The sequence below is a fragment of the Cololabis saira genome, chromosome 12 (assembly GCF_033807715.1).
Source record: "Cololabis saira isolate AMF1-May2022 chromosome 12, fColSai1.1, whole genome shotgun sequence".
Taxonomy (NCBI): Eukaryota; Metazoa; Chordata; class Actinopteri; order Beloniformes; family Belonidae; genus Cololabis; species Cololabis saira.
The window spans coordinates 30,745,000-30,768,153 of record NC_084598.1 but is presented as its reverse complement, the minus strand read 5'-3'; the positions used below and the strand labels follow the sequence as shown (position 1 = coordinate 30,768,153).

Below are 23,154 nucleotides of genomic sequence, written 5' to 3'. Positions count from 1 at the left end.
ATTTATTCATTCACACACGCACTAATACACGTGGGAAACAGTTAGGCACCAAATATAATATATTTAATTTTTCTCAGATGGCAAAAATAAGAACTTTATTGATCCCACATAGGAGTAATTCATGTCAAGTGTACATACCCTGTGTGTGTAGTGTAGTGTAGTGTTCATTGCCTCTGTGTGTGTGTGTGTGTGTGTGTGTGTGTGTGTGTGTGTGTGACTAAAATGTTATTTTGTTTTCTGAAAAATGGTTCAAATGTTATTTTATTGTCTGAAAAATGGTTCAAATTTTATTTTATTGTCTGAAAAATGGTTCAAATGTTACTTTGTTGCCTGGAAAATGGTTCAAATGTTATTTTATTGTCTGAAAAATTATTCAAATTTTATTTTATTGTCTGAAAAATGGTTCAAATGTTACTTTGTTGCCTGGAAAATGGTTCAAATGTTATTTTATTGTCTGAAAAATGGTTCAAATGTTATTTTATTGTCTGAAAAATTGTTCAAATATGTTATTCTTTTTATTGAAAAATTTAAAATATGTTATGTTGATGAGAAGATATGTTTCTCTATTTTTATAATTTTTGTGAGGGGGGATATTGTTTTTCGGCTACTTTGTTCTCTATAGCTGATATAACATGAATTACTTCTATATGTGGGATCAATAAAGTTCTTATTTTTGCCATCTGAGAAAATTAAATATATTATATTCGGTGCCTAACTGTTTCCCAAGTATATTAGTGCGTGTGTGAATGAATAAATGAGACGTAAAACGTTAATTTATTATTATTTAGAAAGGCACTTTATGAAAATAAGTCAATTTACTTGTATTAGTTTACAGTCTTGCCACATCCAATATGGCGGCGACGTTGACGTATCGCAGCAGCGGGCAAACCACTCTATGCGGCGTCTACGTATTTATGTCTATGCTCATGATGCTGAGGCTGTGGGTACCACTTTAAAGACACGGATGCAGACCACGCCCTTCCACAGCCCGCCGACAGAGGGCGCTAAAGAGACCAAAGCGGACTCGGGAACAGCAGCTTTCCCCTCACTGCCCTTCCAGCAGCATCTCACCTTCAACCAGCCACACACACCCGCCGACGCCCCTGACAGACAAAAACCGGACAAATGAAAGACCGACAGCTCCAAATAAGCCAAAGGAAAAGCGCCTAAAATTAGATCCGATGGATTCAATAATGTAGCGGTTTAGTTTCGGGATTTGACATCTGTTTTTAGTCCACCCGCCTCACTGCGACACAGAAACAACGTTGAGCTGCGCATAAATCAATTAGTCCTCGTCTCAGCTGGTCAGCATAAATACCACGCAACCAATCTGCATCGTGCTCAAAGACCCTCTCGACGTAAACGGACAGCGTTTTCTACACCCACTCGTCGCTTATTTTGACGGACAGATCAGGCCCGATCAGCCTCAGCATCATCTTTGCTCTCTACAGCAGCAGCAGCAGCAGCAGCAGCATCCTCCCCATCCTCCTCCTCCTCCAAGCTGCGCAATGGCCGAAATACCATCAGAATGCAACATCAAAGTGTTGTGTCGCTTTCGTCCTCTGAACCAGTCTGAGATTGTACGAGGGGATCTCTTCCTGCCCAAATTCCAAGGAGACGACACCGTCGCCGTCGGGGTAAGTGAAGGGTCCCGCTTTGTTGTGCAGGCAGGCCCTCCATAGATGGAGCCTGGGGTTGACTCATCCCACTGGAAAACATGATACATAACAGGGAAATATCAGACCTTTTACAATCCATCCCTTATATTTACATGTTGTGATGAAGGAGGGGGAAATGAACTGTATTTTATTTATTATTTATTATTTATTGGATCCCCATTAGTCCGCATAAATATGAAGACTATTCTTCCTGGGGTCCACATTAAATCCTACAATTAATCAACAATACAGCATTTATACAAAGAATTACGTAGATCAATTAACCTGAAAATATTAACATACATTTCTCAGTGCATATGAACAAATACTAATAATAATAATAATATGAACATTGAAAAATTAACATGAATGGATTCCTTTAACGTAGTTTTCTAATAGACTATTGTAACAGAATATTATGTTGAAACACAGTTTCTCTCAGTTTACTTTTGAAACTAGCCATTCCTGTGGTTGAAACTGTATGTAGGTTGTGTTTTGAAAATGCGCACACTGGCCTCCTGTATCAGCTGACAAATGTCTGCACTGAACTCTCCAAAGAATGAAGGAAACGTGATGCTTATTAAGTACAATAGGCTGCTTTATTTTTCAACATTTAACGTCAGCCACATTTGTAAGGATATAGATCTATTTGAATGAAATGCTACAAACTATACCTTGATGGGTTTATTTCTCCTATTGTCTAATTTGATCTATTAATTGTGTCTGCAAACATCTGTAATAAGATGTAACTAAATATTGTAAATGAAAGTAATGTATAGAAACTCACTCCAGTAATTTGGCTTGTTTGTTTGAGTTAGCCTCACACAGATTGCTGTATCATTCATGCACAAAGGAGACAATTGTTACCCTATTCATGGTACAGGATTTTAATCAGTTCTTCCTCCATGGTGGGTTTATTACTCAGCAGATAGCAGGGCGTGCAGATACTGGTGCTGCAGACGTGATGTCTAGCGTGGATGTTGATGTTTGGAGGCAGGTGTAGGGCCCTTGTAAACAGGGTGGAACCCAACCAGATTCCCTGGAGACTTGTTTACTTTCAAGGAAGAGGGATTCAATCATATGCACAGACATCACAATTTTGTTTCTAATTCAGCAAATTTGTAATGATAAAAAGACATAGCATATAACATTCATTAGTGTTATTCATACACAAGATACAAAAAATATTAATTTGGTCTTTGAATGATTCTGACATCCAACTATGAAAAACCAACATTATAACAATTTCTATTGTAATTTATATTTTCTATTTTAAATAAGACTTCATAAAGAGTCTTCTGGAACAGGGAGACAGTTTTCTGTCGACGTCAGCAATCTGTGTGGAAACAAAGAGAAACAGACTGCAAAAAAACTACCCTGTCTTGAAAACAGATGTGACGACATCACATGCAGTGGCAGATTTTTGGCATTTTGTCAAATGCAGTGATGTAGTTTTAGTAACAGGCTACATAAAAAGGTTTGGTAAAAAGCAGTTTTGCTACTTGTACATATAAGAGATATAATAATTCCAGATCTGTTCCAATAAACAAACCATTTCTGAATCCCATCAGTGTGAACGGGACTGAATTAAATGTTATCAGCTTGTCCATCAATTTTACAAATCTGCAAATCAAAATGAAAAATAAGAAAAGCTCTATAACCTTGTAAAAAAAAATAAATGCAGGAAATTTATACAGTATATGTAGCTGGTCGTACAAGTTAAAATGCTTCATTGTGTAGCTCAAATTTGAAAATGATTTAAAGAAAGAAGAAAATAGAGTGAACAGAGATTGTACTCAGGGCTAAAAAGGATGGGAATTGTTGGTTTAGTCTCATCTAGTAGTTAAACGTAAGATGTAAAGAGAATAAACACGCTGAAACTATTTCCAGCAGTAATGGAAGCCTCTCATCCTGACCTTGCTCTCCCTTCTCATGCTGGAGAGGACAGTCCGAAACTGATCTCACTAATTGCCTAAAGAGAGAATCAATAATCATTTCGTGAGCTCATGCAACTCTGCCTGACCTGCTTTATTTTCTCTCAGGCACTACCTGTTTGTTTGTTTCCTTTTTGTTGTTTAGTTTTACAGAATTTACCATAATAATTATCTTGACCTGATATTTCTTTCTGTGTCATTTGCTGCTGCCTTCATCACTCTCATCCTAGTTGGTCCTCTTGTCGTCCATCTCCTTTTCTGTATCTTTAAACTCCTCCAGTAAATCACTCTGACAAGGAGGAAGTCTGCAGATGAGTCAATTTGCTAATGACGTTTAATACAGCTCATGTTCTGGCAGCCACGCTTATTGTGTTGCAATGTGACCTCTCCATCTGATGGGATGGTAATGTTTAAGGGTTTATTGTAGCCGCATATGTCTGGACTGAAACACCCATCAGTATGTGTAATAGAAGATTTCTGTTTTTTCAAGGAAATTTGAAATAAACAAAGTCCATTTTTTTTAGGTTAAGAATGCAACATATGGTGGAAATGTTGCAGAGCTTTCTAAAATGCAACAAAACATAACCTTTATTCAACAGACACAAGCACAGAATACGTGATTTAATGGCAGCAAAACATTTAGAGAATGTTAAGAGAAAGGTAAACAAGGAGAGAAGCTTTAATAGAATATAATAGTAACAACATTCTGGAAAATTCCTCAATCAGCAGAACAATTGGTGGAGTAGATAAGTGAGGGCGTCAGAACTGAACACAAAAAAAAAAGGCCAACAAATTGAATCTCATGGAAAAAAAAACAACAAAAAAACCCAACAACTAAATAGAAAAAATAATATTTCATCATCTGCAAGCTGTAGTCTCGTTGTACTTTCATTAAAGGAAACTGTCTAGATCTGTTGAGCCTTAAAACCAAGACACTCTGTGTTCCAAACCAAAGTAAGAAATCACTTTGGATGTTTGTGACCTTCCAGCCCACCGCATGGGAAACCGTCTTGACATTGTGATCAATACAGCCTTCTGGGGCTTGTGAGTAACTTAGAAAACCATTTTCACTCAATGTGGTCCAACTCTGCACCCATAAAAATACCCTCAAGCTGTAATATTCAGGGAGGAAGTCATACATCAAGTCAGGGCATTAATGCAGCTGAACTGTCTGGACAAGCTCAGCTGCAGTTGTTCTGTTTTGTAGGCAAATGAGTGCACAAAGGTCGACGTGAATGAGATGATTAGCATTTTTATCAAATGGTGTAAACCCATGACAGAATGAACATGCATATTTCTGCAACTGGTGCAGAAGAGCACATCTGAATTTGGGAAATAACTGCGTACGGTACCATTGAGTTAGCATCTGTGGTTATGTCACCAGGGCAATGACGGACATACTTTTGTTAGACTCACAACTGGGCTTCTTAGTGAATACAGTGACTGGCTTACCTGCAGCCCAGATCTGTCTCCTGCTGTCTTGCTGTGGCACATCATGCAGAGACAGTAATGACCACTGGCTGTTGTGCAGCCCAAATGTTGTATTCAGCAAGAACTGATGCAGATCCTTCTTACAAAACGGCAGCAACCAGTAAACAGTAAACCAGTCGCAAATGATCAGAGTTTACTTAAAGACAAGTGCCATTTAACACAAAAGTAAACATGCCAAAGACATAACCAAAGACACAAAAAATAACTTCATTTTTGCTGGTGTTGTTCAAATAACAATTACAGATAAGTTACTTATTTTAGAAGAAAAAACAACTTTCCAGCTTTTTCTTGAAATGTAGTTAGTAAATTAAATGCGGAACTGATGTGTTAGTGTTAACAAAGACAATTTAAGACAATAATGAGGTTCAACTAGAATAAATGCTTAAACTAGGTTGAAACACTTGTTTTCTCTTACAGTACATCACAACAGCAATTTTACAGTATGTGAAAAAGTCACTTTAAAGCTGTTCTATGTGGCAACGCTGATTAAGTGCACAAAACACTTGTTTACGTATCATTTATAAGAACAGTCCAGGTTGTTATGACATGTAAATATATTTCCATACTAATTTTGAAATACTCTATCAATGTAAAGCAGTTATAGTTTCCATGAGTGACTGCATTTAAAATAACTTACCTAGTTTTGTCCAAACATTTAAAAATAGAGGGCACCGGAACTTTCCACAAAACCATTAAAAACATGTCCCCCTTAAAATCCAAGTCATTTATGTCTGTAATTCAGTTATTATTCACATTACCAAAATGCAAAACTAGGCATCAAATACTGTTTGGCAAACCTTAGTGCAATTGTGTAGAGCCAAATAAAAATATAATCTCTTTTAGGCATAGTTATGATAATAGTAATGATAACAAGCCTAATATTCCTAAATCTAGTAGACATTTTCTTATTTTAAGTAAAAATATATCTGCCAATGGGGTAAGAAACATTCTCGTCATTAAAATTCTTAAAACCAGCAAAAATAAGCGTTTAAAATAGTCCTCTAACTTTCTTGATACAGGGCTTTTTTACTTTTTTTAGATACATTTTCCACAATTCTTTGCTAGAAAGTGTACAATCTACAAACATTTAGTCCATCAATTTTTTAAAGAAAACATAATGAAATAACATAATATCTACAACCCACAAAGATGCTGCTGTAAGAGGCTCATTAAAAGTTATAAGCACATCCTGGAGTCATGCTGCATAAGGCGCTTAAAAGTATGTTCCTGGCTAATTCCCATAAGACATAAATCACCACTTTCCACCCCTGATCCCCTGATAGATATAAAACCACAATCTTAGCGGTTATTTTCACTCTGTATCTGTCTCGTCGCATAACTTCCATCTGCAGAAACTCAGATGATTATGGTGTTTTTGGGATTGTGTCATTGGTGGTCAAGATGCTGAGTTTAGAACTGATGGATGGCTGTGGTTTCATGTCACTTTGAAAGAGAGCAAATGGGATTTTAGAAAGAAAAAAAAAAAGCCAAACACTGTTTAAGTCCCGGTAGAAGAGGATAAAAGATTCCTGGCGTCTATGTGGGCAGCACACTGGACTATGAACGCAACAACTGGGACGCAATAGACTATTATGCGATGACGTGTAGGTCTATAACATTTGCAGCAAAATTTAATTCAGTCATTTCAAGCATGAGACGCTTCAGTGAGTCACTGACCACGTCATAGGTCTGACATCATTTACCAAACTAAGCAATGATGACACATTCTTTTCATGTCAAGAAAAGCACTAAGATTTAATGTTTCACTTTTTTCCCCCCAATTATTACCAGAAAAAGCTTCGACAATAAGCAGATAAGAAAACCCCTTTTCTCAACAGCATTTTAACATCTATTTTCGTGATGTTTGCAGGGGAGGTCCTATGCGTTTGATCGCGTGTTTCCAACCAACACCACCCAGGAGCAGGTTTATAACACCTGCGCCAAGCAGATTGTCAAGGGTATGATCAAACAGATTGATATATGAACATTGGGAAGCATGTGTGGTTTGTGTAGGTTGTTTATTGTTGCTTTCTACCCACAGATGTGCTCGGGGGATACAATGGCACTATCTTCGCATATGGACAAACCTCCTCCGGGAAAACTCACACCATGGAGGTACCGTTTCCTATTCTCTCAATCAGCACCACACTGGATGGTTTTACAGCGCATCAGGGGCTTCACTGACTTTTTCATTTCTAATATGACCTTTGAGACTATACTTTCATGGGCAACTGAATTACTGTGGCATGGCACTTTGCTCCACAGTTTGTTATTTATTGTTACTCCATCAGCAACTCGATTAGTTGAAGGTCCAACTAATCAAGTTCTTTTTTCTAGCATGTCTCTTTCTCTCCTAAACTTTGATTAAAGAGTTATTTTATGGGATTCTAAAGGTGTTATTTTATATATCTATACAACCTTGAGAGCTGCTGCCATTCCAACCTAATTGCACTTTATATCTGGCTATACCTTTTGCAGGGGAAGCTGCATGACCCTCACCAGATGGGAATCATTCCTCGGATTGCTGAGGATATTTTCAACCACATCTTTGGCATGGATGAAAACCTTGAATTTCATATCAAGGTATGATATTTACTTACATGGTTTGATGTGTTGCGTTTTATCACATTTCTTCTTGAAATTTTCTCTTTTTCAATTTTATTTTGCATTCCTTTGTGGAAAGACAGAATTTAGCGAAAATAAATAAACTCCATTTCTCCTTAAATTCAGTAGGTTTGTTTACTCTGTCACATATTCACTTTTTGTATTTTATTTCCTCTCCAAAAGGTTTCCTACTTTGAAATCTACATGGACAAAATCCGTGATCTCCTGGATGGTTAGTGCTAAACAAACATGCATCAAAGGGTTACCTTCATATGACACTGCAATATTGAACCCAAGAACAATTATTCAAATGTTATTCTCATGTGGCTTTATTTTTTAGTGACAAAAACCAACTTGTCTGTCCATGAGGACAAGAACAGAGTGCCATATGTGAAGGTTTGTGAAAATATGTGATTATTTCTTGTCCCCTTAGGGGAAAATCTAGCCATTAGCAGCAATAGCCGAGCAGTGATGATTGTGTAGGTTGAACTAGAGGGTTGGATGTGTTGAATTGTCGTTAGGCAAGTCGGTGGTTGAAGAAACAAAACCGCCTCTGCATGCAGAGTGAAAGAACTACTGGAGTATTTGTCAAAATGGGTGAATGAGGAAACATGTACGACCGAGACAAGGTTAAAAAGGCACTACACAAGTGATTACCGTTTTAATTTATGTCACTGATCTCATTTCTGTCTCGTATTTTGTCTCTCCTCAGGGATGCACTGAGCGCTTTGTCTCCAGCCCTGATGAAGTTATGGACGTGATCGATGAGGGCAAAGCGAACCGCCATGTTGCTGTGACCAGTAAGTCACAATATATTTTGGATCACATGACATTCATTAATATATGAATAGTATAATTCATGACAAATATGTGTGTAACAACAGCCCCAATGACAAACGCTTCTCTGCTCGTTTATCTTTCAGAGAGTGCACAATGTATAATTTTCTTGCAGGCCTGCTTCCAGGTCAAAGCCCAAGCGCGAGTTTATCAGACACCACCATTCGCTCACAGAACTTGTTACTAATCCATGAAACGATACTTCATGCACCGCGTCTCTAGTGTGGTTATATAACTTGTGCATCGTTCTAAAGCTCAGTTCAGATATTCACTCGGATTATGTTCATACTCAGAGATAATGTTCATGGACGGCTTAAAATATTTGGGCAAAACAACAACTCTGCATAAAGTCATTATTTCACTTCAGGATAACTGATAAAAAAAACAGTTGTTAGATATTTCTAGTAAGTTAGTGAAACAGTGCGTTTTCAGTATGGTTATACTAGGCTTTTAATCTGTTATTCCCACTCTTTGCGCTGTCTTGCATTATTTTATGTGACTAACGCCTGTAATACTGCAGGTTTAGAGGTCTAGGTGATAATGTTGCCTCACTGTACAAAACTTTATTCCTTGTAAACCCTGTGAACTGTGCCTGTGCTTGATGACATAACTATAACAGGGAACAGTATTCTTGAGTTGGTTTCGGCTGCAACAGTGGCACAGATTTTATATTGGCATAAATCATTTTTAATAAAATGGAAAAACTCCTCAGAGAGTTATCCTAATAACAAGCACTATATTAATTCAGACTTGTGGCATTTTATGTGTGCTTCATGTTGTAGACTAAAATAAACAAAGTGGGATCAGATGAGCTTTGAGAATCAGCAGCTTCACTGCAGGTCTCAACCTGCACACACTTCATTTCTTCTTCAGTTGATGTATTCTGTCTCTCAGTTAATGGAGAGAGGTGCTTTATTGTCTCCACAGACTTTCTGTAAAATTTTAAAAAGGTCTTCTAATTTTGTAGTTTTCTGCAGAGGCATGGATTTTTGATAAGTTAATGCAAACTGTTAATTATGTGTGCTCTGACTCTAAAGCTCTTCATTTTATGCAAATCTTTCAAGACAAATGAGATTGAACCTGCTATGGTTCTGCCTCATTTAGACTTAAAATTAATATTGTACATGAATGAATGAATGAATGAGTGAATGATTTTTTATTTATGTGTCATACACCTTGTACAATTCAAATTTTTATAGTTTTTAAGTACAGATAAAGGTTATTCCCCCCAAAAAGAGGAAGGACTCAGGATTAACTTCAATATCCTCAGATGTTTATTATGTCATACACAAACGTTTTTTAAGTGATTGTTCCATGGCTTCCCCGTGTAGGATTTAGACAATTCACTGGTAAGAAAAATACACATATTCAACTTCAAGTACATTTTTTGCACCTTCCTTGAAAATAAATGGCAAAAAGTTATTTAAAAAAAAAGCATTTTTGGGTTCTTAACATATTAAATCTAAATAGCAAAGAGTGAGGGTAAAACATTTTATGAATCAAAATCATCTTACATTTGTAGCAGACCTGGGGCCTCATCTATAAAGCTTGCTTGCGCAGAAAAAGCGCCTGAAAGTTGCAGAAGCCACCTTCTACGCAAATCCTCGGATCTAAAAAGAAAAAACTAACCGAAAAATCTGCTTATCTTTACGGCAACTCGGACCCTCCCGTAAGAATTTACTTAAGACACGGGGAACTGGCGACGCAGGCTGTGAGGGGGTGAAATGAAGCCAGATTCATGTAATACTCTTAATAATGTCATCAAATATCACAACATATATCAGACTTAAAATAATAAAATAATAAAATTAAATAAAATAGCGCTGATCGTGTTCCTCTGTGTGTGAAGCTCAGTCAGTCAGGACTCTGCTGCTGCTGGAGCTGCAGCCTCTTCACCCGCTTTAGGACAGAACAAATGAGGGGCTTCATTTAGGGAGCCCCACGGAGCCCCTAAAGGGACTCAGATTTTTTTTCATATATATTAGTTTTACGCGCGCGTGAAACCTTTAGGTGCGGGTCCGGTGTATGGTGCCTAAATTAGGGTCCCGTGTTAAACGACGCAGAGACTACGGCGTAGGGTACGCGGCGACGCGCACCTACGCCGTAGGCTCTGCGTTAAAGGAACGCAGAACCATAAACCCGCCCTGAGCAGCTCTGAGGGGAGACGGGAGAGGAGGAGGGGTAACGGGGGGTGAAGCGGGGCTGCGGGGCCGTTTTCGTATCGCTTTCATACAGTGTCTTGATAATTTGCAATTTAAGGCTGAGCCTACCGTTAGTTTTTAAACTGTAAAAAGTAAGGGGAAAAAAAACATGATTTTGAAAAGACGGGGGGACGTGTGTCCCCCTGTTGCGCCGGGGAACTCACGGCGTTTAGCGCAGCAACGGCGTGCTGCCACTCACTCGCTTTATTTTATTGTATACTATTTATATACTTATTCTAACTTTTACTGTGACCACCAAATAATGTGGTTTTTCTGTCCTCCACATCATCTACAACATCTAGGTCTCCGTGAAAGTCAGTCTCACGGTGGCTGACACCCTCTCTGACGCCTAACAGGCTGCAGGAAGCCACTGCGCATGCTCAGTAGGCTCATCCATATGCATTTATGGGCGTGTAGGGGGCGGGATATTCAGCTGCGCAACCTTCCAGCTGGACTGTGATTCATAAAGGAACGTTGCACATGGTTTTATTGATCCGGATTTTTTTTTGCGCCCGGCATTTTCGGCTTTTGAGCGTACGTGCACTTTTAGTATGAATTCTACGCAGTCCATTTTAAATGAGGCCCCAGATATATAAAAACAGTACACATGAGGATAAAGAGGTTGTTTCTCAGTGGGAAGTCCTCCAAAAAGCTAATTTGAGGTAGATTAAAGTGCTAATGATTAACTGATATTAGAATGGATGTTTTGCTGAGCAAATGTTGTGGCAAACTAAAGAAACTGCATGAGAAATAAATTGCATGTAGCTGTCAACACTGATTCAGTGTGACGCCAAGTTATAGTGGTATTGACTGCAAGATTTGTGTGTAAGAATGGACCCTCATGTTTTCTGATGCGGAACGTGGAAAAAGTGCATGTAGTTTTAAATAATTCATCAATTCTGCTTACTGACTAAAAGGCTGATATATGAGCCTTCTAGCAAAGAGACCGATGAGATGTTGTTTGACCCTCCATATGACATCGATACATAGACATTGTTTTACATTTATAAATAAAACTATAAAAAGGCAGAGCAGGAAAGAGATAGGGGGGCGAGGGGTCACATGGCCTTTTTAGTGAATTTATTTCACATTCTTACGTGGAAGATGATGGATTGATTTAAAAAGTAATTTGGATGCAAAGACAAATTTCTCCACAAAACAGAAGAATCTTTTATGAAGGAGGATTTGGAACAATTAAAATGTTATCTTGATTCATCCAAGAACACCGTAGCTGTATAAGCCTGTGCTCCCTAGCAACACAGTGTTGTCTGTTTCCAGTCGGTGCCTGCTGACTCACTGTGCTGCAGAACAAAGTGCTGATAGCAGTCTAATGGAGCAACACTCTGCAGACACTGAGCTATTGCCCTCAGATTTCATCTGTTTTGAAACCTGAACTTTCACTTTGAGACGTGTCTACATTTCGAGAGCAATTAAGCAGGCTGCTTCAGCGTCTTATCTGCATCCTTCTGCTGCAGTATTGGGCGTATTCAGATGACAAAATGTGGAGCATTTCAAATGCATCCTTGTGTTTTACTGTAGTTAATGTATCACCAATAGCATTGCAAATAGCAATGACGCTAAAAAGGATGAATCTAGTATAAAGGAAGGATGGGTGGCCGTCTGTTTACAGCCCTTTGTGCTACTGCAGTTCCTACCTAGAGGAAGCCTTTTAATCAGCCGCTGCTGTCAGCTTAGACCATTTTGACTGTTTCCTGTCTTTAACCTTGTGTCGTTGCTGTATTTTTGCAGACATGAATGAACACAGCTCTCGCAGCCACAGCATCTTCCTGATCAACATCAAACAGGAGCATGTGGAAACTGAGCAGAAGCTGTGTGGAAAACTCTACCTGGTAGATCTGGCTGGTAGTGAGAAGGTAGGAGACGGCTTTTTGAAAATCCATGACACTGTAGCTGCTGTAATGTCGTAACACATGAAAATAGTGTTACTGAATGTGGTTGTTGCATTTTTTTCATTCTTTACGTCTCATGTTTGTTTCTTTGTCACTGTAGGTCAGTAAGACTGGAGCGGCTGGCGCCGTCCTGGATGAGGCTAAAAACATCAACAAGTCTCTTTCTGCTCTTGGAAATGTCATCTCTGCCTTGGCTGAGGGAACGGTAAATTATCTTTTTACTGCAATGTTTGTTTGTTTTTGTTTTTTTACTTCCATGTCTTTAAAATGTTGCTCCTGCATTTAATTACACTAATACGTGCTAACATTTCCAATGTACAATTAGAGGCGTCCTGTTTACTCAGATAGCAAATATTTTTCCTGTCCGTTCCCCTAAAAAGACCTTATTGTTGGAATATAGTATATAGTATATAAAATATACTATATACATTATAAAATCTTCGTCATAATTTCCGTCACTCTACATCCTACACTCTTTCCCTCCTTTCATCTCATGTCTCCTACAGAAAACTCACGTTCCGTACCGAGACAGCAAAATGACCCGCATCCTGCAGGATTCCCTCGGGGGAAACTGTCGGACCACCATGTTCATCTGCTGCTCTCCTTCCAGCTACAACGATGCAGAAACTAAATCAACTCTGATGTTTGGACAACGGTAGATACGACTGTAGACACAGCCAGTTACATTTTGGATTTGGAATATTTACTTGTGTGCAGAGCAGGAAAACTACATGTGATAAGTGTGATTTTTGCGTCTCAAATATTAATTCAATGAAAGCAGCATCATATTCCTTTGTGTTCTTAGTATTTTTAGCTTTGGAGGAATCTCAGTCAAGTCTGAATCTGTCTTTGCCTTTATCTTATTCAGTGCCAAGACCATCAGGAACACCGCCTCCATCAACTTGGAGCTGACGGCCGAGCAGTGGAAGAGGAAGTTTGAGAAGGAGAAGGAGAAGAACAAGACCCTGAAGGACACCATCCAGAGGCTTGAGGGCGAGCTCAACCGCTGGAGAAATGGTTAGATTAAACATTTTGATGACTTCCAGCAGAATTCTTACTTCCACAGTCCAACTCATACTTCCAAACAAAAACTCTGTCATTCTCACTTGTTTGCGTTTCCTTCTTCTGTTTGTTTTTTTCATTCTTACCCTCAGGGGAGAACGTGCCGGAGACGGAGCGAACCACATCCGACGTGGTGACCCGTATCGAGACAGTGGAAGAACGCCCCATTTTGGACAACGACACCTCCTCCATCGTGGTCCGCATTTCTGAGGAGGAGCGACAGAAGTATGAGGAGGAGATCCGCAAGCTGTACAAGCAGCTAGATGACAAGGTTGAAGCTAAAGCTACTACTCACCAAAATCTTAGCTTTCTAGTGACTTCTGGTATTGTGCCATGTTCATTTACCTGTAGATGTTAATCCTTTAATAGAGATATATAGGAACAGCATATTGCACTTTTAAGTAGTGTTTAACCCAAAATAAATGTTACAACTATGCAGGATGATGAGATCAACCTCCAATGCCAGCTGGTGGAGGAACTGAAGCAGCAGATGTTTGATCAGGACGAGGTGAGGAAGCACAAACACATTCACATATAAATACAACCTGCATGCTCACACATAGGCCTGTGTTGAAAAAATTGATTTCCCAATTCTAAATCGATTCTCATATTAATTCCTAAAAATCGATTTATATGTCTAAAGATCGATTTTTTTTTTATTTATTTATTTTTTTAAAAATTTTTTATTTATGTATTTTTTTTTTTCATCATTAAATTACAACTTTTGGTTATTTTTTTGTTTATCCCCAAAAAAAGAATGTTTTGTTGGACACAAGAATAACTGGTGCCATGTTTTTGCCTTTAAATATGTTTAAAGGTATGAAAACATTAAAATGTTAGGTTATAATTGCATACATTGTCTATATTTCATTACTTTATATACTGTCTTGGGGTTACATTTGCAAAAAATGCTAAAAACCAAATGCTCAAAAATTAAAAACTAAAATAAACCGAAAATGGAACAAATAAAAACGGAATGTGGGAAAAAATAAAACCGATTTCATCCGTCTCTGTTTCCTCCCTGGATCTGTTTGGTAATTCTGACCCACACGATGTTTCTGAAAGCAGTTCTATCAGCATTCTGGGAGCTGATTGGTCCTTACAGCATCATTAGCTGCAATACTTGCTGTTGAATCTCAATATAATACTAGTAGTAGTATTTTGCATAACTACAGTCATATAATTCATGCAACAGCTCAAAAAACAGTTTTAATAACACTAACCCAAATCAATATCGGAATCGAAACGAATCGGATCGAATCAAATCTTGATAATCGATTCTGAATCTTAAGAATCGGAATCGAATCGATTCTTGACATTTGAATCGATCCCCAGCCCTACTCACACAGGTCTGAGGAGAATTATACACTTGAGTTGATGTTGCCTATTTAAAAAAAGAACTTTACTTATTTGCCTCATCTGCTCTTCCCTCTTCCATATCTCTTTTTCCCTCCCTCCATGCAGCTCCTGGCCTCTTCCAGGGGTGATGGGGACAAGGTCCAGGCTGAGCTCGGCAGACTCCAGGTGGAGAGTGACTGCGCCAAGGCGGAGGTGAAGGAGGTCCTTCAGGCTCTGGAGGAGCTGGCAGTCAACTACGATCAGAAGAGCCTGGAGGTGGAGGAGAAGGGCCTGCAGAACCAGCAGCTGGCTGACCAGCTGGCCCAGAAAATGGTACATTTTTACACTTGTGTGGCTGGTAGACTGGGATACACGGAGTAGGAAGTCAAATCAGACTCAAAACCTGGCACGGAGGATCCTCTTGCCTGGTTGTTTCACCACAGAGAAGCAGCAGAGGTTTCCATGAGTGACAAAATAACGCAGGCATTATGGGAAAATCGAATATATGTAAAAACACTCAAATGTGGCATATTTTAAAGTGTTATGTTTCCTCTAGCTATCATGTTTGCAGTCTTATTTTGTTGTAAGTCATTAAGCCTGTGATACCTTTTACTTAATCATACAATTTCATTGAATAGTTGAATTCCTCTGATATTTCTGTTTGATGAAATGCAGACGTGATATTTACCCAACTTTGTATTTTCTGTGTATACTGTATACTCCAAATGAATCCTACAAAATGTTATGGTGCTCATAGGTGGTGCCACAAAAAAAAGTCTTACATCATCTTGTTATTATTTGTTTTTAATTTTTTTATAGTCGAGCCTGATGGAGCTGGAGGCAGAGCTTTCTCGCATGCAGGAAGTCAGCGGTCAGCAGAGGAAACGCATCGCTGATGTCCTTAATGGACTCATGAGGGATCTCAGCGAGTTCAGCACTATTGTGGGCAACGGGGAAATAAAGCTGGTGAGCATGAACATGAGAGGAAGTTTCATTTCAGGTTTCTTGAGGAAGTCTCTTGTGATGCTGCACATCAGCGATGGAGAAACTCTGAATGTGATAAAAATGTACTTTTCTTTTTTTTTTTTATTACTCCGCTCCTCAGCCGGTGGAGATCAGTGGTGCAATCGAGGAAGAGTTCACTGTAGCCCGTCTCTACATCAGCAAGATCAAATCGGAGGTGAAGAGCATGGTGAAGCGATGCCGCCAGCTGGAGAATATGCAGCTGGAGTGCCACCGCAAGATGGAGGAGACCGGGAGGGAGCTCTCCTCCTGCCAGCTCCTCATTTCTCAGGTAAGGGACTATGAAATGAGGTGGATGGGTCTATTTATGCATGACAGGAATTAAAGAGGAAAGAAAACTAAATGGAAAAACTGATGGATAAAACAAATCAGGAGGAATGTGGACAGATGGAATGAAAGGAGCTTGTAAATTTAGGTTAGGTTGGCTGGGTTTCTATGCCGCTGATGGTATGTGGGTGTTTGTGTTCGCATAGCATGAAGCGAAGATTCGCTCTCTGACGGAGTACATGCAGAGCGTGGAGCAGAAGAAGAGGCAGCTGGAGGAGAGCCACGACTCTCTGAGCGAAGAGCTGGCCAAGCTGCAAGACCAGGGTAACACACTCTGCTCACAAATACACGGGAAAAAAACAGCTGTAGTGCAAATAATGGTTAGTGGAGCTGTGCAGTGTGCATCTCTAAATACTGTTTTCCATTTCTTTCTGCCAGATAATTCCCTGGCTGAGGAGAATGATGGAGAGAAGGGCATGAATGAAGATGGAAATGCAAAGGTAAGATTATTTTTTAAATAACTTGAGATAAGTGTTACATCAAATGAAGAACATGCATTTCTTCTGTTTCAAACATTCCCGTGTGGTGCTGCTGCTGAAAAGCCGTGCTCCATACTCTTTTCTGATGTAAAGGATTAATTGCATAGCCTTTTGTTTATTTACAATTTAAGTTTTTAATGTTCAGATGGGAGTAAAAATGGAAAAATATTTTCTCCTTTGAAGTTTCTCAGTCGGTCAGCATTTTTTAAGGTTTTTGTTTTTGTTTTGGTAACTTGCAGAAAGCTCTTCGTCAGCAGGGAGACTCTCATCGCGGCCTCCATCACAAGCAGCTTGCCCGCCTGAGGGATGAGATCAATGAGAAGCAGAGGATCATTGATGAACTCACTGAGTCAGTAATCACCTTTTTTATTTTCTTTTTTGCACGTAGAAGCCCTAGAAGTATCATTTCTTATTCATTAATCTAACGTTACGTTCATTACTGACAGTTAATCTACAAACGTAGAAGTACAAACCGAAATTTTCGTTTAAGAACCTAAAATGAACAGATTTGCTCTGTTTTTAATTAAGCATGATTTCTTCTCTCTTACTCTTTTCACCTAAATGTGTGTGTTTATTGTTTCATCACACATTCCCTCAGTCGTAACTCCAAGCTGGAGCTGGAGCTGGCTCAGGTGCGCGCTGACTTTGAACGCCTGAAGAGTCAGGACAGCAGCAAGAGTGAGCGCTTGGAGGAGCTCTCGTAAGTACTCCCGAACTATATTTAGTCATACTAGACGACTAAAAGTGAATGAAACAAGACCTGCAGTTAAGTGTGAGATGAAGATTGCTTTCACTAAAGTAGTTCATGGGTGTTGGACGGAAAAAAAGCAGACGTTTCTCAATCTTGGTCTTCAGGATCCCTAGCTTAAAATGTTTTTGTATGATTTCCTGCTCACCTGGCCAGTATTCATGAGTGATTGACAGACTTGTGCATCTGAACCTTACAGAGGCCCTCAGGAGCAGGAGTGAGAAACACTGTTGTAAATGCTGTACATAGGATATTCAGGGACTTTACTTTCTTTGAACTCTTACATAGGAATGTCCAAAACTGTACAATGTGTAACAAGTGTGGGATTCTTAGTTACGATAATGTTTTTGTTGTTTCTGTTAGATTCCTGCATGAGCGCCATGAGCAGACCAAACAGGACTTGAAGGGTCTGGAGGAGACTGTCGTGAGTTAAACAGAGACCTCTGTTCATCTAACTCATACTTGACCTTCCTCCAGTTATATCCCTAACTTTCTCTCCACCCGTCTGCCTTCCAGGCCCGCGAACTCCAGACCCTCCACAACCTGCGCAAGCTGTTCGTTCAAGACCTCACGTCGCGGGTTAAAAAAGTAAGACATCTTATGCACCTCCTAACCCCTTAATGCCCAAATATATTTAGAGTTAGGGAGTGGACTATGCGTGAACCTGCATTAGTGGGATACATATGCCACCTCGGCTGCTTTCAGACCAGAAGTGGTTTGAGGGGATTTCGCCACAGTTCTCAACAAGGACTTAAGATAAGGAATCTGATGACCAGAAGTCCTGGCAGAGCGGTAACAACACAAACCTCAATGACCCATATCCCCTTGATTTTTGATAAATGTAAAAAGAAAACCACATTTTTGGTAACTAGACACAAACATCCAATTGTGACAGCTTGTAAGGATGAAGTATGCAACGCTGCCATTTAAGATATTTGCTTTCAGCTTCATTTTCTGACCTCACATCTTTGTTTTTCTTCTCTGCAGAGTTCCGAAATGGAACCTGATGATAGCGGGGGGTCTTGCACCCAGAAGCAGAAGATTTCCTTTCTTGAGAATAACTTGGACCAACTTACAAAGGTTCACAAACAGGTTAGAACAGTGGTTCCCAAAGTGGGGGGTGCTGCAGTCACTGCAGTATGAATGAATGGAAAAAAATGAATGCTTAGACACTGTAGCATAATGGACAGGTTTTTGACAGGACTTGTTTGATGGGGAGTTGTTCGTGTTTTTAAACACATTTTGCCTAGAGAGGTATTTATTTTTGAAAAATGTATTGACAGCAATTTTGAATAATATTACACAGTAAAAAAAAAAAAAAAATTCAACCTGTCACACTGAACTTATTTATTTATTTTATTGGTTTAGTTGATAGGGACAATGCAGTTTAAACATAGTTTCAGTGCAATGACAGCAACTGATGTTCTAAGCTATTGCTAATTTGCAACTCCTGTCCCTAGTTGGGCTTTTCTAACAATACAATACAATACAACAATATCTAGGACCTATAATACAAAATATAAAATTACATCTATTTAAAAACAATCACAAAATAAACAGTCACATAATCCCACAATCTCCACACATCATACACATACTCCCTCACTCATTCACTCCCTCTCAACACGCATCACAACACACACAGTAACAACATTTCAAAAGTGGGTACAATCCTGTTGTGTTTTCAGCCAGTTCTTAACCATGGATGCAAAGATTCTGCTATCTGATACCAATTTAATTTCATTCGGGAGTCCATTCCAGAGATGACCGCTCTTTACTGAGAAAGCTGATTGTCCGAATGTTGTTCTGCGGTAAGGTATTTGACAGTTACAGTTTGTAGAGCTCCTGGTAACTCTGCTGCTGTTTTGTCTCTGAATAAACACTGAGAGTGGCTCTGGGGCCAAATTTTTAATACATTTGAAAAATAGTTTAAGAAAGCATAAAATAATAAAACTGTCAAAGCTCAACAGATTATATTTCTTTAAAATATAATCTGTTGAGCTTTGACTCAATTACACTGACGGCAAAAACTGTTACACAATACATAAAAAAAGTTACACTTGAAATAATTACACTTGAAATATACATCGTTGTTTTGTTATTTACCCCTAAAACCACCGAGGTGGTCTCATGGGAGGTTAGGGGTTTTATTATGTGAATACCTGCCCTAACAAACTCTACAGGTTTGTCACTCCCTGACTTTTCCTAAACCTGTGCGTTTTATATTTTCTGAAGTTTTGAACATATTAAAATAAAATAGACATGAGTTCTGAGCACTTATTCCTTGGACCGCCACAGCGGTCCTGAAAACTGCTATGGCTATGAGCTGGACCCCTGTGGAAATTAGAAAAAAAAAAAGTCCACTTACAGAGCTGTCCACTGACCTACAATGCAGATACAAGGTACAGAGTGTTCCTACAAGGACATTATTTTGCTAAAACAAATTGATTTCGTAGCCTGATCTGAAATTATTGCAAGTAATTAAGAATTATAGCCAACGGTGTAGCGGAAGCCGAGTCAGCTGATGTCCACCTCAGCCCTGACATCACTACAATAAAAAGATTTATAACTATTATTTATTTTAAAAACACGAACACAAAGTAAGCAAAAATGATAAAACCTTAAACCCAGAAATAGTTTGGGAGCCACTGGATTAGAATAACACACAAATGACAACTAATAATGATGTGAACATAAGTTAGTCTGATGGCTTCATCAGAATCATTTGTTTAAAATATAGTATCTATAACAGAAGCTTATTTTTTCCCCCCATTGTTATTCAGTTGATCTTTAGCTGTGGGCACAAATTTTTCACCAAGATATTTTTTGTGTGTGTTGTCCCGTCAGCTGGTTCGTGACAATGCAGATCTGCGTTGTGAGCTTCCAAAGCTGGAGAAACGTCTTCGGTCTACTGCTGAGAGAGTTAAGGCCCTGGAGACTGCACTGAGGGATGCCAAAGAGGGCGCCATGATGGACCGTCGCCGTTACCAGCAGGAAGTTGACCGCATCAAAGAAGCCATGAGGACAAAGAATGCTTCAAGGCGCAGCCATGCAGCACAAATTGGTATTGCACAAAAATCATGCCCCATATCTTCAGTTGTGATATTGTTTTCGGAGAACATTTATTCGTGTAAATGCATGTGACCAACGTGACACATTTTGCACATTTTGGGTGCTTTCACACCTGTGGCCCGTTTGTTTTGTTCCGATTCAGGGGCTGAACCGATACAGTTGTTCCGTTTCTCGTTCGTGGGGTTTGTGTTCACAAGGCAAACGTCTGTACCGTTTCAAAGCTGTTAACAAATTCCATGCGCTAACCAGCTGCTCTCTGATTGGTCAAATGAACGCGGAAGGAGTTTCCTCTTCCGCACCCCGGGATAAACAACCATGGATGTATTATAGAACGTGTTTCGGGGGCGTGTTTGGGGCGTGTTTCGGGACAACACGCCCCTTTCAGCGCAGCGCAGACCGCAGCCGTTGGCTTTGGCTGATTTATGGTTCCGCGTTACACCAACGCAGAGCCTACGGCATAGAGTACGGCGTAGGCTCTGCGTCGATTTAACGCGAAACCATAAATCAGGCTTTACCCATTCATTTATGTGCGCTCGGCGCAGAGCGGAGCCCGGCAGCGGACGAGAGGCCGCCTGCTGCAGCCGGGTTTGGGCTGCGCAAACCCTGCCCGAATTGTACATTGTTTAATTTCAAACAAAGTTTAATTTGTGCCGTGCTGGGAAGACATCTCGCACGTCCAATAGGAGAGAAGGTGGTGGAGGCTGGACCGACTCCTCTCCTTGCGCCGCGGCAGCACACACACAATGAATGAATGGAGTAGCTCGGTTGCAGTGTGGATTATGTTCTCACTCCATAATAAAAAAAATGAACCGTTTCAGGTTTGATTGGAATCGGGCCGAGACCACCTCTCCTAGGCGATCTCGGAACGCTTGTTTTGTACCGTTTCAGGGCGCGATTGCTGTGTTCACATATACCAAACGTTCCGATCTTTAGGGGGAAACGTTCCCTGTATCGGAACAACTGCTTGAAACGGTACAGGTGTGAAAGCACCCTTTGTAATTTTTTTTACCCTCTTACTTTTTAGCAGTATTGGCTCAGTTTTATTAGAGGTGTACTTTACTTTCCCTGGCTTTATCCCACTTACAGCAAAACCAGTGAGACCAAAGCAGCTGCCTGTTTGCTCTCCTACAAACCCCTTCTACACCTACATCCGTGCCACTGAACAAGGCAACGCCTACAGCAACGCGCTCTTCCAGAGCAACATGGCACAACAGAGCTCCGCCAGCGTCAACTGCAACCCCAACTCAATCCAGAGTAACACGTGAGTTACATTTTTTTTCCGTATTTAAAGCATGACACATGACCATTCTAAATGGGAAAATGATTTTAGTCTTTGACTAGATTTTTAAAACTGGCAGACATTTATCTTGATGTCACCTTTAACTGGTGTTTAACAGTGTGTTTCATTTCCACTGTGGCATTTAAAGCAGCGTTTCCACAGCGCTTGGCTACAGAGCAGGAAGATATAACGGGGATGTGCTGGAGTCCTACCCACTCAACATTGACAACGGTAATTAAAGCAATTCCATTTTTTTTTAATGCATTTTTTTTAAATGATAATCCTAATAACTGTATTTGTTAAACTGCTGTTTTTTTCTAACAGGCAACAGCAAAACTATCAGCGACACCAGAGACATTAATGACAACAGGTGAGCATGTCACTATAATGATTAGGTAAAAGCAAATAGAAAACATGAACAAATGAATAAAACTTTACTTGAAAGTAATATTGAATAGCTCTTGACCACATAGGAGCATATAGCTCTGCTGTTTAGACAAAAGAGACAATTAAATTACTGTAATAATCAACTGACCACTGGGGAATGCTCCAAAGGTTAGTCATTGAATCCCATTTTAAAAGTTGCAACTCTGCAGCAGAAATGTACATATTTACAGTATGGTTGCAGTAAAATGGCTAGCTGTCATCACTTTTGCTGCTTGGCACTTATGTCTTGACTTGACTTCTGAACTCTGAATAAAGACTTAACAGAGCATAGTCCTTTTTAATGGCAACGCTAATACGGCTTGTTATACGGTTAACTGGAGCAAAAGACAACTGTGAGCAGTTTTGTGTTGGTTAGGGATCAAAGGCATATAGTTAATGGGGTGACATATTACGTTTTTGTAATGTGCTGCCTCCATGTGGGCAGAAGTTGTATTTCTACATAGAGTGGTTTTAAACATAACTCAGTACTTTTTGATCTATAAGAGAGAGTGGAATTGTGTTGGGTCCTTTTAGTAAAGATAAAATGGTCATGTTATGATCAGTTTGGTAGCTGTTCTTCATGGAACATTATTGCATGAATGAACCAAAGAATAGCAAAAGAAAGCCAATGAGTTCAAAGAATGGTGTAGTGAATTGTTTTATATGATTGTATTAACAGGAGCGAGGTTCACTGTGGCAGTGAGGTGGATGATTCAAACAGGCATTACGTCATTCAGCAGGAGACTGCTGCAAGTTAATCCGATG

At 39.6% G+C, this 23,154-nt stretch overlaps 1 protein-coding gene across 2 annotated transcripts; it reads left to right on the top strand.

The window, feature by feature from the left end:
- Window positions 1–1,023: 1,023 nt before the first annotated feature.
- On the top strand, window positions 1,024–23,154 carry kif5aa (kinesin family member 5A, a). 2 transcript variants are annotated; one of them, XM_061736548.1, is made up of 28 exons: window positions 1,024–1,637; window positions 6,954–7,041; window positions 7,125–7,198; window positions 7,562–7,666; window positions 7,871–7,919; window positions 8,028–8,083; window positions 8,400–8,487; window positions 12,475–12,599; window positions 12,736–12,840; window positions 13,142–13,290; window positions 13,504–13,652; window positions 13,790–13,968; window positions 14,137–14,205; window positions 15,162–15,368; window positions 15,855–16,001; window positions 16,141–16,329; window positions 16,532–16,649; window positions 16,764–16,825; window positions 17,104–17,213; window positions 17,463–17,564; window positions 17,976–18,036; window positions 18,129–18,200; window positions 18,600–18,704; window positions 20,460–20,676; window positions 21,771–21,945; window positions 22,115–22,194; window positions 22,288–22,333; window positions 23,069–23,154. In XM_061736548.1, the coding sequence occupies exons 1-28, from the start codon at window positions 1,509–1,511 to the stop codon at window positions 23,145–23,147; spliced, it is 3,135 nt and encodes a 1,044-aa protein (XP_061592532.1). In that variant the 5' UTR covers window positions 1,024–1,508; the 3' UTR covers window positions 23,148–23,154. The 2 variants fall into 2 exon arrangements, with proteins under 2 accessions (XP_061592532.1, XP_061592531.1); XM_061736547.1 differs by having other exon boundaries at window positions 22,112–22,194.

Coding starts and splice junctions, on each gene's coding strand:
- kif5aa (XM_061736547.1), top strand. CDS start 1,509: ATGGCCGAAATACCATCAGAATGCAACATCAAAGTGTTGTGTCGCTTT. Junction 1,638..6,953: donor ACGACACCGTCGCCGTCGGG/GTAAGTGAAGGG, acceptor TGATGTTTGCAG/GGGAGGTCCTATGCGTTTGA. Junction 15,369..15,854: donor ACCAGCTGGCCCAGAAAATG/GTACATTTTTAC, acceptor ATTTTTTTATAG/TCGAGCCTGATGGAGCTGGA.